This window comes from Onychomys torridus, chromosome X (assembly GCF_903995425.1).
Source record: "Onychomys torridus chromosome X, mOncTor1.1, whole genome shotgun sequence".
Taxonomy (NCBI): domain Eukaryota; kingdom Metazoa; phylum Chordata; class Mammalia; order Rodentia; family Cricetidae; genus Onychomys; species Onychomys torridus.
The window spans coordinates 127,263,379-127,277,550 of record NC_050466.1 but is presented as its reverse complement, the minus strand read 5'-3'; the positions used below and the strand labels follow the sequence as shown (position 1 = coordinate 127,277,550).

The following is a 14,172-nucleotide window of genomic DNA, read 5'->3' as shown; positions in this document are numbered from 1 at the left end:
CATAATTCACAAATCACTCTTATGTGTGAACCAATCTATCTGTTTCCTGTTAGTTGCCCTTTCTCAGACAATTATTGTAATACTTTTCAATACTGAACAGCCAGGGAGACATGATTGTTGTTGGAAGAAGAATTATACACATGTATCTATTCAGAATGTTCCTTGAACTTCAGGTCCTGTTTCAGGAAATGCCTAAACTGCTTCTTGGTTCTTCTGTAGAGAGTTTGTTAGGCAGCTGCCTTTCCTGTTTATAACAATCTAGGTTAAATTCACGTTATCTCTGTAGAAGTTCTTCCAGATGCTAAAATGCAGGTGGAAAACTACTCCCATCACTTCTGTGTTGTATATTTCCTTCTTCCTAAACCGATTTCTTAATCATTCAGCACCCATTGTCATTTGGATTATTCACCCAATCCTAAGATTCTTTTTTATTATTTGTATTATTACTGTTTGGTAGACTTTTAGGTCATGGCGCAGGGGAAGGGTTAAACTATGGCAGCAATGGGAACAGTATGAGTGGCATCCTGGCCTCTTTCCAGTGTTAAGGTAATGGTGGGTGTCCATAGGCATTGAAGCCCTGGGTGGCTCACAGTCCAAGACTGTGATCTCATTGGTATCTTCCTCTTTGCCTCTTGTCCATTCATTCATTTGGGAAAGAACCTCCTGGCTTGAAGTTGGTGACGCAGGAGGTAAGGCACTTGGGGTGGAGTAGGGTGGAGGTAAGAGAAGTTACCTAGCATTTCCTGGTATTTCTTTTCTCCCCTCCAGGTCCTGATTTTTTTTTTTTTTTTTTTTGTCCAGAGGCAATTCATTTTAGGCTCCTCCCCTTGTCTTACCGGTTTAGGATTTTTTTCTCCTTAACCCAGGGTGATTTCTTAACCCTTTGTAAGTTCCTCTGAAGTTTTCAGAAGACAGGAGCCTAACTTTTGATAATCATCTCAGAACAGGAAACGGGATCAGAACAGGGCCATTCAGCTTTCAACTACTGCAAGAATCCACTTCCCAACTGCCCAGTGAAATGGGAAGATCCAGGGAGGGCCTGAACCCTTTGACTGCACAGCTTAGTGGAAATCCATTCAAGCTAAGAAAAATGTCAAGGAAGCCTAGAGCTTTTGTTTTGCTTTTCCCATCAGTATGGAAGCATCTGAGGCATTGCCTCCCTTCTGGCCTGTGGATGGGCTGACGTCTGATCAGTTGCCTTGTGGAAGAGTGTGTTGGCTAGGGTGTGGAGCTGAAGCTAGAGCCCCAGCTCAGCACATGGCCCGCCTTCCCAGGAAAGCTATTTTCAGAACTCAGTCACCAGTATTGTTTGTGATCTGAAATGACTCCCACAGTGTTTGAAGCTAGATGGAAAAGCTCTTTGATCTGCCTAAATAAATAATGAGACAAAGAGGGGTTTTTCCTTCCCATACTGATTAAACAACCAGAGAAATTAAGCTGCATATATCTTATAGGAAGATATGTATCTTTTCTCCTTCCTTCTAAATTATCTGTGGATCTCACTCTATTTATGTCCCTTTAAACAACAAAGCCCATGCTGACCTACCTACGTTTGTTTTTGTTTTTTGTTTGTTTGTTTGTTTTTGGCTATGCTGGGCATCTATCTAATCCAGGGCCTCCAGCATGCTAAGCAAGCACCCTTCCACTGAGCTCCACCCCCAGCCCTTGAGCAGTATTTTAACACACAGGTATGCTCTAACAGTTACTTCTCTGTGGGACAGGAACAGTGTGCTTGATATGCTGGACAAATAATAAAATCGCCGAAGCTAGAGGTGTTCCATTGGAAGTTTGGGTATACATCAGATAAATTCTGTCTCAAAGCATCTCGCATGCCCTGTGTGGAGGAGGGGCACCTATTGACAGATCCTTGGCAAAAAGAGGCAGTCCAACAGCTTTCCAGAAGTCTACTGCTTTTAAGTGCTGACACGTTTTCCTCCTTTATTTCCTGCATGGCTTGTGAATATCTTCCCAAGTAGCTGCAGCTTCTTGCAGGAAAAAAAAAACAACAAAAAAACAACAACTTAAAAAAAAATAGAAAGCCTATGTTCTTAATTCTGAAACCACAAATGACAGATCAGGATAAAACGTAAGTTTTTAAAAAAAAAAACAAGACAAAAACAAAACAAACTGCTGTTAAAAAGAAAACACCACTTTCATTTGCCTTCAGAGATTCAGTGAAATTTTGGAGATTCGCTGTTAAAACGAACAAAATGTTATAAACAATTCTTTGATTACTTCATCATCCCCATGCCCTCCTCCCTACTTAAAAAAAATAAATAGCTTGAATGTTCAGAACTCCAGATGGGAAATAAGGCCCAGCCATGTGAAGGATTTTTAAATGTCTAAATCTTGGTCTTTCTGCGTACTGAACCCCTTTTGCATCTTGGGTTTATACACTGATCAAGTGCTTTTAAAAAATGAAATCATTTCTGTTTATATAGCAGCCACCCCCTTTCAATTATTGAAATCATGCCCAGATCTGAGGTTTCTTGAAATGCTTGTTGAACAGAATCTCAGGGTGACCTAAATCTGTAGTTCAGAACAGAGCTATTTGTGCAATTGGAACAACCCAGAATTATTCACAAGCTACGACTCACATTCACTGTCCCAGAGCCTGGGAGAGGCACCATTTCAGTGGTGAGAAGCTGGCTGTATAGGCTGTTAGTGACACCTGCTCTGATGAGAGAAAGGGGCTGGGGGAGTACTTATACTCATGTGGGTAGGTGGGTGTGCATGTGAATGTGACCAAAGAGAATGGGGACCCTAGGCATGGAGGTAGCAGGGTGGAAAGGTCTGTGTTTGTTAAGTGTGTATGTGTGTATTTTACTTTCCCTTTTTATATCCTCTCTCAGCCAAGTCCCCTCTTCTGCAGAGCACTAGTAGCCCATGAGTCTTAGGAAGGAGCAGGGTATTGGGGAGAAGGGGCAGAGAGGCCAATCAGATTGTCCATGGGATCATGTGATTCTATTGTCTCCTGTGGCCTGTTGTCCCCAGTTCCTTATGTCACTGGGGAGTGTTTCCAGCTGCCGTGGAAGGACCTGGAGAGCTTTCACGGCTGCCACTTTATTGCTATCATTACTCTTTCTTTTATTATTTAATCTCTAGGGTGCTTTTGTTTCCTCTGACATAGGCCAGAGTTCTCTTTAACCTGTGTCTTCTTCCCTGAGCACCCTGTTCTCAGAGGGAACCTTATTCCGGTGTTAATGTCGCTCTGCCTTATGGTGGCAGGCAGATGTTGAAGCTCAGATGGAATTCCTTTGCCTGAAGCATTTCTCTACTTTTTCCGACTACCCCAAGCCTTTACTTTAAGTTTGTAGATCTGCCAGTGAAGGACTGCTCTGGTTTTTCCAGCACTCTGCTTCCTTTTGTAGCCTGGGGAGTCAAGGGGCAGCTGCTTTGTTTTCGCTTATCTTCATCCTGGGCTTATCTGACCCCAGAGACCTTCCGGAAACCTTGCAGTATCCTTTTCTAGACCCCTGAGAAGCTGTGCACTGTCCAGGGCCTTTGACAGGCCATTTACCCTTTAGGGAGGGAGGGAGGCAGATGCCTAAGTCGGTTTGAGAAAAAGGCCCCCTTTGCTTGATAAGCTCCCAGGGGAGCTGTGGAGAGGAAGCCCAGTTTGAAACTCTGTGTTCAGTCTTTTAGAGCGAGTACCTCCCAGGCAGTGGACTTCAAAATCCTGAGAATAAGGGCAAAAGATAGTGTTGTGATTTTTTTCCCTTTGACTTTGGAAGTAGGATTGGAGAATATGAAATTTAAGACCCTCTTTCTCTTCAAGAGATTCAAAGCCCCCCTCCTCCCAAATGACAGAGCATTCTACCTCTGTATTACACATTAATTGAAACAGCTCTTAGAAAGGGAACACGTAATTGTTTTTACCTGTATGGAAAGTGAAGGTCCACAGAATGGAAACAAGTTCATAATCTACCCCAGGCTTTAGAACAACTGAGTGTTTTGAGCTCTTGGAGAGAAAGGTTTATATATGGCATCAATTTTCCAGTTGTAGTCTTGAATAGTATGTCATCTCTTTTATGCCCAAGTAGTTTACCTGATTTCTTGAATATTTAACAATTGTTTCCAGTGATGTGTATAAAATTGGAAGAATGTGTTGTATGCTAGAGGTATGTGTGTGGGATGGTGGGACAGACCCCAGGGTATGAAAAGGTTTGAATACTTTTGTAAATATCAAGGTCATTGGATGTGTCCATGAGCAAATATTTGGAATGATTTGGTAGTTGTAAACAGGGAGGAGCTCTTGGGGATGCTGGTCACTGGGGTGTGTGTGAGAGAACTGTGTTAAAGTGTCTGGACTACTAGTGAAAAGTTAATTGCTTCTGGTCATTTGTCCAATTTCTATCAATAATTTTATGCAAATTAGCACAAAGATTAACAGGGTATTCCATTGGGAAGATACTAACAAGGTCAACATATCTCACTGGTAGATAAAAAGTTATATTTCATATTGAATCAAAATGTGTGACAATCCCAGTATTTTTGCAGTTCATTGGCAGCCCTGGCTGTCTTGGAAATCACTATGTAGACCAGACTTCTCTTGAACTCACAGAGATCTGCCTGTCTCTGCTTTGTGAGTACTGGGACTCACGTATGCAATTATGCCCAGTAAGATACATTTTTTAAGAAGGACTTATTTTATATGTATGGATGATTTGCTTGCGTGTATGTCTGTGCTCTACATGCATGCTTAATGCCCACCAGAAGACAGCATCAGGTCCCCTCAGCATGGCTGTTATGTGGGTTCTCAGAATCAAACCTGGGTCCTCTGAAAGAGCAGCCAGTGCTCTTAACCACTGAGACATCTCTCCAACTTCTATATTAAGTAATTTGAACAAGGTTGCACAGAGCTAGTAAGTAGTAATCAAAGACTCTGGAGTCCCATTGTTGGGATCTAAATCATGCTCTTAGCCATCTGTTTTCCATGAGTTGAGAAATTCAGGAACATACAGAGTTCAGCCTGCGCTAGGGGATGGTAAATTATCTTTTTGCCTTCAGTATACACAGACATACACACTTCCTGTTAGTGGTGATGGTGGGGTGTGACACATCCATATACTTTGATTGTTTTAGTTAATAGTTATACACAAATCATTTGTACTTTGGTATTAATATTTTGTATCTAATAATTAGGTACCAAAAATCAGAAACCATATTAAAAAATGTACCAAGACTTTCTTTCTGAAACATTCTATAAGCAATAGGTTGGGGATTTGTACAGCACTGCTTAGAAATTAATGGTGCCAGAAGATGGGAGTGGGACACTACCACTACCACCATAATTCATTCTCCAAAAATCTCTCTCTCTTTCTTTCTGTTTGTTTTGTTCAGGATGAGCTTGCGTTTCAGCCCTGCACTGCATCCCATGCCCTCAGCACATCTCTTTCCTTATCTGAATTTTAGTTTCACCCTGTCCAATAAAAGAATTTCTAATTCCTAAATGTTGTGATTTAGTGTATTATAAATAGTACAATAGTGTTGCCTATAACTTCTCCAAGCCTCCATATTGCTCCTTAATATGTATTATTAAATTGATAACTGAAATGAACAATAATTATTTGGCGTTTTAAATTTAATAAATGTCCTCATATCTCTGATTAATTCTTAAGTGTATGAATTATCAAAGGTAGTCACAGATAGGAAGATGAAAGGCAACTGACCGTCTGTTTTAAGTAACCAAGTAAACATATTCTCTAAACTGAAGTCTTTGCATACGTAAAGTGTTTTTCAGACAGGTTCAGTTTTCAGTCAGGACATGAGCATTACATTGTAAGAGAGGAATTTTAAACGACTGAGCAATGAATGTGGAGATAGCCATCTTAAGATTTCCATACTTGCCTCAGAGGTTATCTGGTTTCACCTCCAAGGGGATCATAGCTAGTGAGCAGTAGCTCTTGGACAGAGTCACAAAATGTCTCGGTAAGAGTGAACTCTAGAGTTCTTTGGTGGGGATCTAATTCTGCTTGCTTCTCATTTTACCTGTGTTTTGGGGGGATCTCCCTCTGTCGTTTCCTTGTGCCTTGGTGGTGAACTTAACCAGAGCTTGCCTTACGTGTTTTTCAGGACAACACAGGACATCTCGCTGTCTTTGTCAGCAAGGAACTCTCAGCCTCACAGCCCAACATCTTCCTTGACATCCGGCGGTCCCTTGCTGCAGTCTCCACAATCTACTAGATTGTCTCCTGCTCAACACGCCTTGGTCTCAAACCAAGGGGAACACTCTACTCACCTGCCGAGGCAGCAGCAGCAGCAACATTTTCATTCCAATCCGAGCCACCGGCTCTCCCAGCCTGCCCTGCCTCCTCCAGCACCACAGCAGCAGCCAGGAGACGCCTACCCAGCCATGCCTCGGGCTCAGCAGTCTGCTTCTTATCAGCCCATGCCAGCTGACCCTTTTGCTATCGTCTCTAGAGCCCAGCAGATGGTTGAGATCCTCTCTGATGAGAATCGGAACCTGCGCCATGAGTTGGATGGATGTTATGAGAAAGTGGCAAGACTACAGAAGGTATGGCTCCCTTGAGGGTCTGTAAAGATTTCTTCGGATCTTACTAGTGGGACTTGCTAAATACCCATATAAAGGTTTCATCTGTGTGTGTTGGCCATCTTGCATGGGTAGATCTTGGAGATTCTTCTTCTGATGTTGGTCAAACTTGAGAAAAGCTGTGTCTGTCTAGGATAACTAACTTTTTTCTCTTTTTTATTGTCATAAATTCATTATACGAAACAATGGACTTTATGATGACATTTTCATCATATTCACACTCACTGCTGGCTTCTGTACCCCTTTTTCTTTAAGAGAAGTACCATTTTACATTTATACTGATAGAAAAATACTATAGATGTCCCAGACTCTATAACCCTTAAGAAAACGTGGTTCATTGTTCTGTTCTAAAAGTTAGCAGATATACTTCTTTATAAAGAATATTAGTAAGGCCTGTGCTCATGGAAAACCTGCCAGCATTTAAAGGCTTTTTGTCTTGCTTATATTTTCCCCATATGATTTTGAATCAAAAATATAAAGCCATAGTTCATAGTTTCTAGACAGATCCCAGCAGCAGCTGAGATTTTGTACGGGTCAGGAAAAGGCTGACAGTGTGCTCTTCCTTGTGGGAGTTCTCTCCCTAATTCTTCTTCGACACTAGCCCTCCTCCCCTTCTCTACAGATCCACTTCAACATCTGCTCGCGCTCTCTCTCTCTCTCTCTCTCTCTCTCTCTCTCTCTCTCTCTCTCTCTTTCTCTCTGTGTGTGTGTTGAGGGGTCACACAAAAGAGGCTTAGCGCCACAGCTGGGTGACAGGTGACAGCCGTAGGCAGAGGAAATAGAAAAAGAAGTATGTGTCCCCAGTTCCCATTCTTCCCTTCTTCCCTATTCCCCCGCCGGCAGCACTGTTTGCCGCAGCTGGGACTTCAGCTTTTGAGTGCCCTGAGGCCCAAACCTCAGCTCTTGCCTTAGTGGCTATTAGTGAAGAGAGTTAGGCCTTTGGCAGCTTCTTTGTAGCTTTTAACCAGGAGGAGCTAGCTCATGTGGCATGATCTCCTTACAAACCGGTCAAGAAGTTGAGGCTGAAGGTGGGGAGGGAAGGACATTTGCCTTATGTTGTTCAGAAACTCTGTCTCTAGGAGACAACCAGAATGGGAATTTCAGGGGCCTGCATGAAGTTAAGAATTTGCCAACACCAGATCGTTTACCTAAAGGAGGAGAGAAGTTAGTTTTCCATATTTAAGTGGTTTTTATATAGTGAAAAAGATGCCCCCTTTCTCAATTTCCTCAAATCCAGGGTGGATTGAGAGCTATTAATTACTTTGTTTTGATTTTATATTTTCTTTCTTCCCAGTTTGCCAACACCCCTCTCTCACATTGCATTCATGCTGCACATGAATTTTGTCCATTGACTGGAAACCCTGTTTAGCTGATTAGAGCTCCTCTAACTTTTCATTTCGTTCGGCCTGGCCTCATCTTTGACATAATCACTGGTTACTGAGTTCAGATCTTCTTTGTCAAGGATCCCTGGTGACACTAGGAGTGTGACTAGTGAAGGAAACAAAATAGGAATTTTGTTTGTTTGGCCCTTGTGTAGACATCTGTCAGAAAAATCACCACGATCATCTCAGCTTGAGTGTCTGGAGAAGCAGAGTTCAAGCCAATGCTGAGGTAGAGAAAAGGTGACAGGAAGGGGAGAAGAAGAAAAATGTAGCCCTGGAAAGAAGGGAGGGAGGGAGGAGAGGAAGAGAGAGAGAGAGAGAGAGAGAGAGAGAGAGAGAGAGAGAGAGATTGAGAAACGAGCTTGAGCGCACATTGGAGACTCCTGAGGACAGAAAGTAGAATGAGCAAGCCCTGAAACTCACAGCCACTCTCCCTCTGTTCACCCCATCCATCACCCACACCAAGTCAGTGGCTCTGGCCTTTCCGAGAAGGCCCCACTGCACTGCTCTGTGCAAGAGGATGGTATCTACACAGGGGGAAGGGGAAGGATTAGCACCAGATCCTTCAGGAGCAGGCTGTGCCCATGGAGAAAGGGACTGTCTTTCTAGGTGCGCCCTTCTGGGTGGTAAGTAGGAAGCCTCACTCCCTTTCTCTTTCTTGGCTGTCTCTTGCAGACCAACACCAAGCCCGCTCTTTCAAATGGAAATGTTTATTTTCTCCTCTCCAGCACTTGAATTTCATGCAAAAGCTTCAGCAGGCACAGGCCCTGCAGATCTTGTCTCTAAATGCCATTCACCAGTTCTCACCTTCTGTGCTGCTATCTCGGTGCCATCTGCAAGGAGCAAACCACTTCCAAGTCTGCTCTTTTCAGTGGTGTGAGCCTCATTTGTTTGCAGGAGTCTGAAGATGGGGGCAGCTGGATTCAGAGTTGATTGTAACCCCACTGCTCCTCCCCCATCCTCAATTGGGGCGCCTGTTTATTTCGCCCCCTAAAGCACCCTGAGCTTTGTTTGGGAAGAGTGGAAAACTGAGAAGAAATGCAGAGTGGCTTACAGGAGTCAGCCTTAATTTGAAAATTGCTTAATAGGCCATGGGCTTTATTTTGTCTTATACAAATTATATGCAAATCATCTTTGTGGTTAGTACATGTGCATGGGAGCTGTACTGGTTGCAGAGAAACTCTGGAGTCTAATTTCTTGTTTTCTTCCTTATTCTGGCTTTTCTTCTCATTTTATAAGATTTGCAGAGAAGTGTCGTGAAATAACACAAATCATGAATTTCAGTTTAGAACCGGTACTAGTTTCCCACAGACGATGGTCATTATAGGATAAATTCCAAACGCTGGCGTTTAAAGCCATTTACGACCTGACTTCAGTTATCTTCAGCCATATCCCTCTAGCTTCCCTGTGGCTACCACACAGTGTCCAGCCAAATTAGACTCCTGGTCATTCTGGGAATGCATTTGCTTACTCAGAATAGAATACCCTTCCCCTCACCTCTGCCCATTGAAATTTAATCCAGCTTTCAGGATCTGACTCTAAATGCCATCTCTCCCTGAAATGATTTTCCTCCCCTCCCCCAACCAGGGATAATTTCTTTTTGTTCCTTGTTCCCTTACAGCTGTGCCTTGCCCTAAATTCTCTGACTTGATTATACTGAAGGCAAGGATAATGGGGATGTTCTCATTCAGGTTTGCACACATCACAGTTAACTAGCTGACTCTAGATTGAATAGTTGTGAAAGTGAATTGAATTTGGGTTTTTAGGGGTTATACATGCTGCTGATTTGTATATGCTGCTGATTTGTACTTGGGAAAGGTAATTAAACTACTCTCTCTGCTAACATGGGGCAAGTTATATCATCTAGGCAGACGTCAGGACAAAATGAGAGAACCACACAGAAGTCCTTTGGGGGCTTCAAAATAAAGTTATTGCTATAATATATGGTATTATTAATATCTTCAAAATCAGAAAACAGTTCAGAAATTAAAATCCTGTGATGTCTGTTTTATCTTACTGCCTTCCGTGAAGGCAGAACTCACACTACCCAACCCCAACTCCACCCCAACAGAAATGCATGCAGACACACACACACACACACACACACACACACACACACACACACACACACACTTTGCATTTGCCCTAAGGAAATCCCATGAAGCAGTTGAGTCATTTTCTGAGCTCACCGTTGATCTTGGAGAGTCTTTCTTAAAAACCCAGTTCTTAACTGTATTACACTTGCCTCCTGGCCATATGTAAGCTCTGAAAAAAGATGCCACTGAAGTGTGGCGTATATGGTTCTAAACTGTCTTTCCCATTAAACTCCTAGCGGCAACACCATCTTTCTTTTTAATGTCAAGGTGGAGACAGAAATCCAGCGAGTCTCAGAGGCATATGAGAATTTGGTGAAGTCATCTTCCAAAAGAGAGGCTCTGGAGAAAGCCATGAGGAACAAGCTGGAGGGTGAGATTCGAAGGATGCACGACTTCAACAGAGATCTGAGAGGTGAGGGACAAGTGGACCTAACTTTGTAGTTTGTTTGTTTGTTTATTTGCCTGTTTTTCAAAACACGGTCTCTCTAAATAGTTCCAGCTAGCCCAGGCCTTACTACGTACTCCATGCTGGCCTTGTACTCCAGAATTCCCATGCTTTACCCTCCCAAGTAGTGGGGATGAAAGCATGGGTCCCTACATCTGGCTCTTGCTTTAGTAGGTCTTGTACTGTTTTGAGATTCACATTTGCAAACTCAGGTCTATGTCGGCCACCTTTTTGTCAAAAAAGATGCAGAACTTTTTGCCAATGCCAGTATTTAGAAGACAGACAGCATGTGCTTAGAAGTGTATATGGATAGCCCTGTTGATTTGATTCTCTTCATATTCCACAGAACGTCTTGAGTCTGCCAACAAGCAGCTGGCAGAAAAGGAGTACGAGGGGTCAGAGGACACCAAGAAAACCATCTCTCAGCTCTTTGCCAAAAGTAAGTCTGCAAAGTCCACAGGCAGGTGTGGATGTATGCTACGGGTGGAAGTAAAGTTTATGAAAATGGTGCCTGACTCTCTTTAGCCCTTGAGAACAACCAGCAGAGGATGAATATCTTTTTCCTGTGAAATACCAGCAAGGCTGCTGCCACAACCTGTAGTCACAGCAAAGGACTCTTCTCTGTACGAAGTCAGAAAAGCCCATTCGGATCCCTGTCATTGGGAGGGAATATTGTCCTTAATAATGATGAAAGGGTGGTTGTAGATGATTCCATATTCTGGCTCTGGTAGATGGGATGAACATGCAGCACAGTAATTCGTGTTTGGAATCCCCAGCCTGTACCAGGGCTGCCCTATTCAACATTTACCATTGCACACTGACAGATTGTGAAGATAGCCAGAGAAGAAGGGCCTCCGCTATGACCTGAATTCATGGTTCTGCTCACAGAGTTAGAGGGTATGGGGCTGGGCAGAATTATGCTTTCCTCATAATACTGTTTCCTTTGTCTGGAAATACTCCTAGGACTGTAACAATGAATTAATCCCCTTCTTTATCGGCCCCTAATGGACTCCACCCAGCTAGACAATGCCTAATTCTTTCCAATTGCTATAATAAAAGCAGCAATAAAAACTTCTTAGTAGATTGAGTCCACTGGGAGAATAAATTGGGTTGAGAACAGATGAAGTGTCCTTGTTGGTGCAGCCGCTTAAGCTTGGCTTCTCCCTGCCCCAGCCTCCCCCAGTGCAGCTCCCACTGCAGGCCTGCTTGTTGGGTGGGGACTTGTCAGTTTCTTCTATTTTTGCTGGGTCTCCCAATGACCCTTTCATGTCATTCTGTGCAGTTTCCAGTTAGCTTTTTACAAGTCTGTTTGATCTTCCTTTACAATATGCTCTTCCCTGCCTGGGTTGCTCTGTCATTGTGCTCTGGCTTCCAAACAGTTTTTCTTCCTTTTTGCCCAGAGCCTCCCAGTCAGTCCTTTGTCAGTCTAAGAGCAAGGAATGTTGTTTTTCCGGTGTCATCAGAACCTGGGGTAAATTGTGAAGTTGCTTTTGTGGTGTCACTGTTACCCTGGAAGCTAGTTCAGTGGCAGGAAGATGGTGGCAGCCTCCCAGAGTAAAACAAAACATATGGATTCTTGCCCTGGATCTGCTTGTTTGCACTCCTTTCTGTGAAGAAATGCTATTTCAGGTGCTTACAGAGCTCTGCTGTGGGTTTATAAAATGGACTTAGGTACGAAACCAAACAACACTACCAGCAGAGTGAAACGCTCTCAGTGATTCTAAAACTAGGTGGGGAAGAAAACATGCCTTATGACCCCTTTATTTCTTTTGCCTTTGGGCATCCAAATGGGCCTGTGAGGTGGGAACTGTAGCAGGAAAAAAGAAAACACTTTTGAAAAGCCTTCTCTGGAAGTGTACTCCAGCAACCCCAGAAAGACGGAAACAATTTAACCCAGAAGGCAGTTGGGTACAGTAGAAGGGGCTTCCATAGGCTGAGCCTGAGTATGGAATTCACCCCTCGTTTTCCAGTTGTGGGAGCTAGTGCAAGTTAGTCCTATTTCCTCATATGCAAATAGAGAAGTGAAGAGTAACAGTTCATAGCCTTGTTCTGAGGATGCAGCCGGCACAATACCTGATCCGTGGCAAGTGTTCAGCAAATGTTCATTTCTTTTCAAGGTACATTTATTCAGATCGATGTATGTAATGTCACAGTGGGGAATGCTGGCATCATGAGGAAAAGGTCCAAATCTAAACTATTTCTTTGAGTTTCTGGTATGAGGTTTGTCCCAGATAACAGGAGAAGTACCTGGAAAAACTTGAGACATAACTATAGGTCAAGGTCCCTTGTAGCTGTACTTTAGTATCAAATTCAGAAACAAAATTGCTACTCTTACAGGTGAGACTTAGCTGAAGGCTAATATAAAAGAATCAGTCACATCTTAATACAAGACATATTTTGAAGCAATATGATTCTTTTCCATCATTGAATCCTGGTGATGGTTATTGTCATTCTCTTTACTAAGTTTTGTTGATGCTTTTTCATGTTTCTTTGATTTAAATATATTATGTTATCTTATTGAATTCTTAACAAATATGGATTAAGGAAACGGCAATGTAATCTGTGCTTTTTATTTATAGAGTGTTTTTATCCTTTCTTAGAATGTCCATCTTTCTACTTACGTACCTTTCCTGTCTTTGCATGCTGTCTATTTTTTCTTAGTAAAAACTTAAACATATTAATCAAAGGCATTTCAAAGATATGATCTGACCATTCCAACGTCCTTAACTTACCTGGATCTGCTTCTGATGCAGGCTGTGTCTTTTATGAAACTGAGCATTTTGTCTTCTGTTTAAAAACAGTCCTGCTATTTTGATTATTGTTGTTGAATAGTGGGAATTACGTAGTGGCTAAGAAGAACTTCAGTAGACAAGTCTTTGAATAATACTTGCCCTGTATTATTCTGAGCATAATACTCCTTTCTGATGTAGCATAAGATGTGTGGCAAGTGAAATGGTATCTAGCCCTAAGATTAGTTTTTTTGTTTTATTGAGTCTGTGCTTTTGCACTGTAAACTTTACAAAGGTGACTCAGTCCCCACCTGTTTACTGCAATGTGATCATAGGGGCCAGGTATTTCTTGTTTTCCAGCCTGGAACATGTTAAAATGGACGTTATCATCCTTCGTCCAGACTGGTTATTATCCAAAATATTTCAGCAAGTTAGATTCTGGTTAAACAGTTTCTCCTCAGGGCAGGTTGTGTTGAGAAGAACAAAGTGCTCTGGTGGATTTCAAAATGCTTTCTTTCCCCTCCTGCTGCTGATAATGCAAGGAGATTCCTTTTTTTCTGATCTCCAGGGAGACCCTGGATGAACACCTGGTGGCAAAACTTCCAAAAATGTGGGTGTTCCAGTATGAGTACCTCTCCCAGGAATTAGCGTTCACATTTGTACATACTGAGCTGTGAGCAATTAATCAATCATAGTGCAGGGTTTTCCTAACCAGCTTCAGGTTTCCGTGGTCTTTGCTCATAAAATTCTAATTTGGTAAATTGTGATTCTCTGTCCATCTGTCTCCTACTTTGAGGACAGAAGCTTGCCCTATGGACTTGACTTCTGTGAGAGCTTTCTCTAGATCTCAGCTTAGTTACTCTTTTGCCAATATAAGAACATTTTATAAAAAACAAAACTGAGGAAATGAACTTACTCTGTGAAGTATGTGGATGTATGCATACATGTATATACATGTATGTGTGTG

General features: G+C 42.5%; 1 protein-coding gene across 4 annotated transcripts in view; it reads left to right on the top strand.

Moving 5' to 3' along the window:
- Amot (angiomotin) overlaps positions 1-14,172 on the top strand; it is a 59,344-nt gene that overhangs the window by 18,352 nt on the left and 26,820 nt on the right. For all 4 annotated transcript variants that reach the window (XM_036174541.1, XM_036174539.1, XM_036174540.1 and 1 more), the window contains 3 exons: positions 6,076-6,517; positions 10,299-10,443; positions 10,823-10,915. In XM_036174541.1, coding sequence (XP_036030434.1) covers positions 6,076-6,517; positions 10,299-10,443; positions 10,823-10,915 — 680 coding nt within the window. The remainder of the gene's footprint in view (positions 1-6,075; positions 6,518-10,298; positions 10,444-10,822; positions 10,916-14,172) is intronic.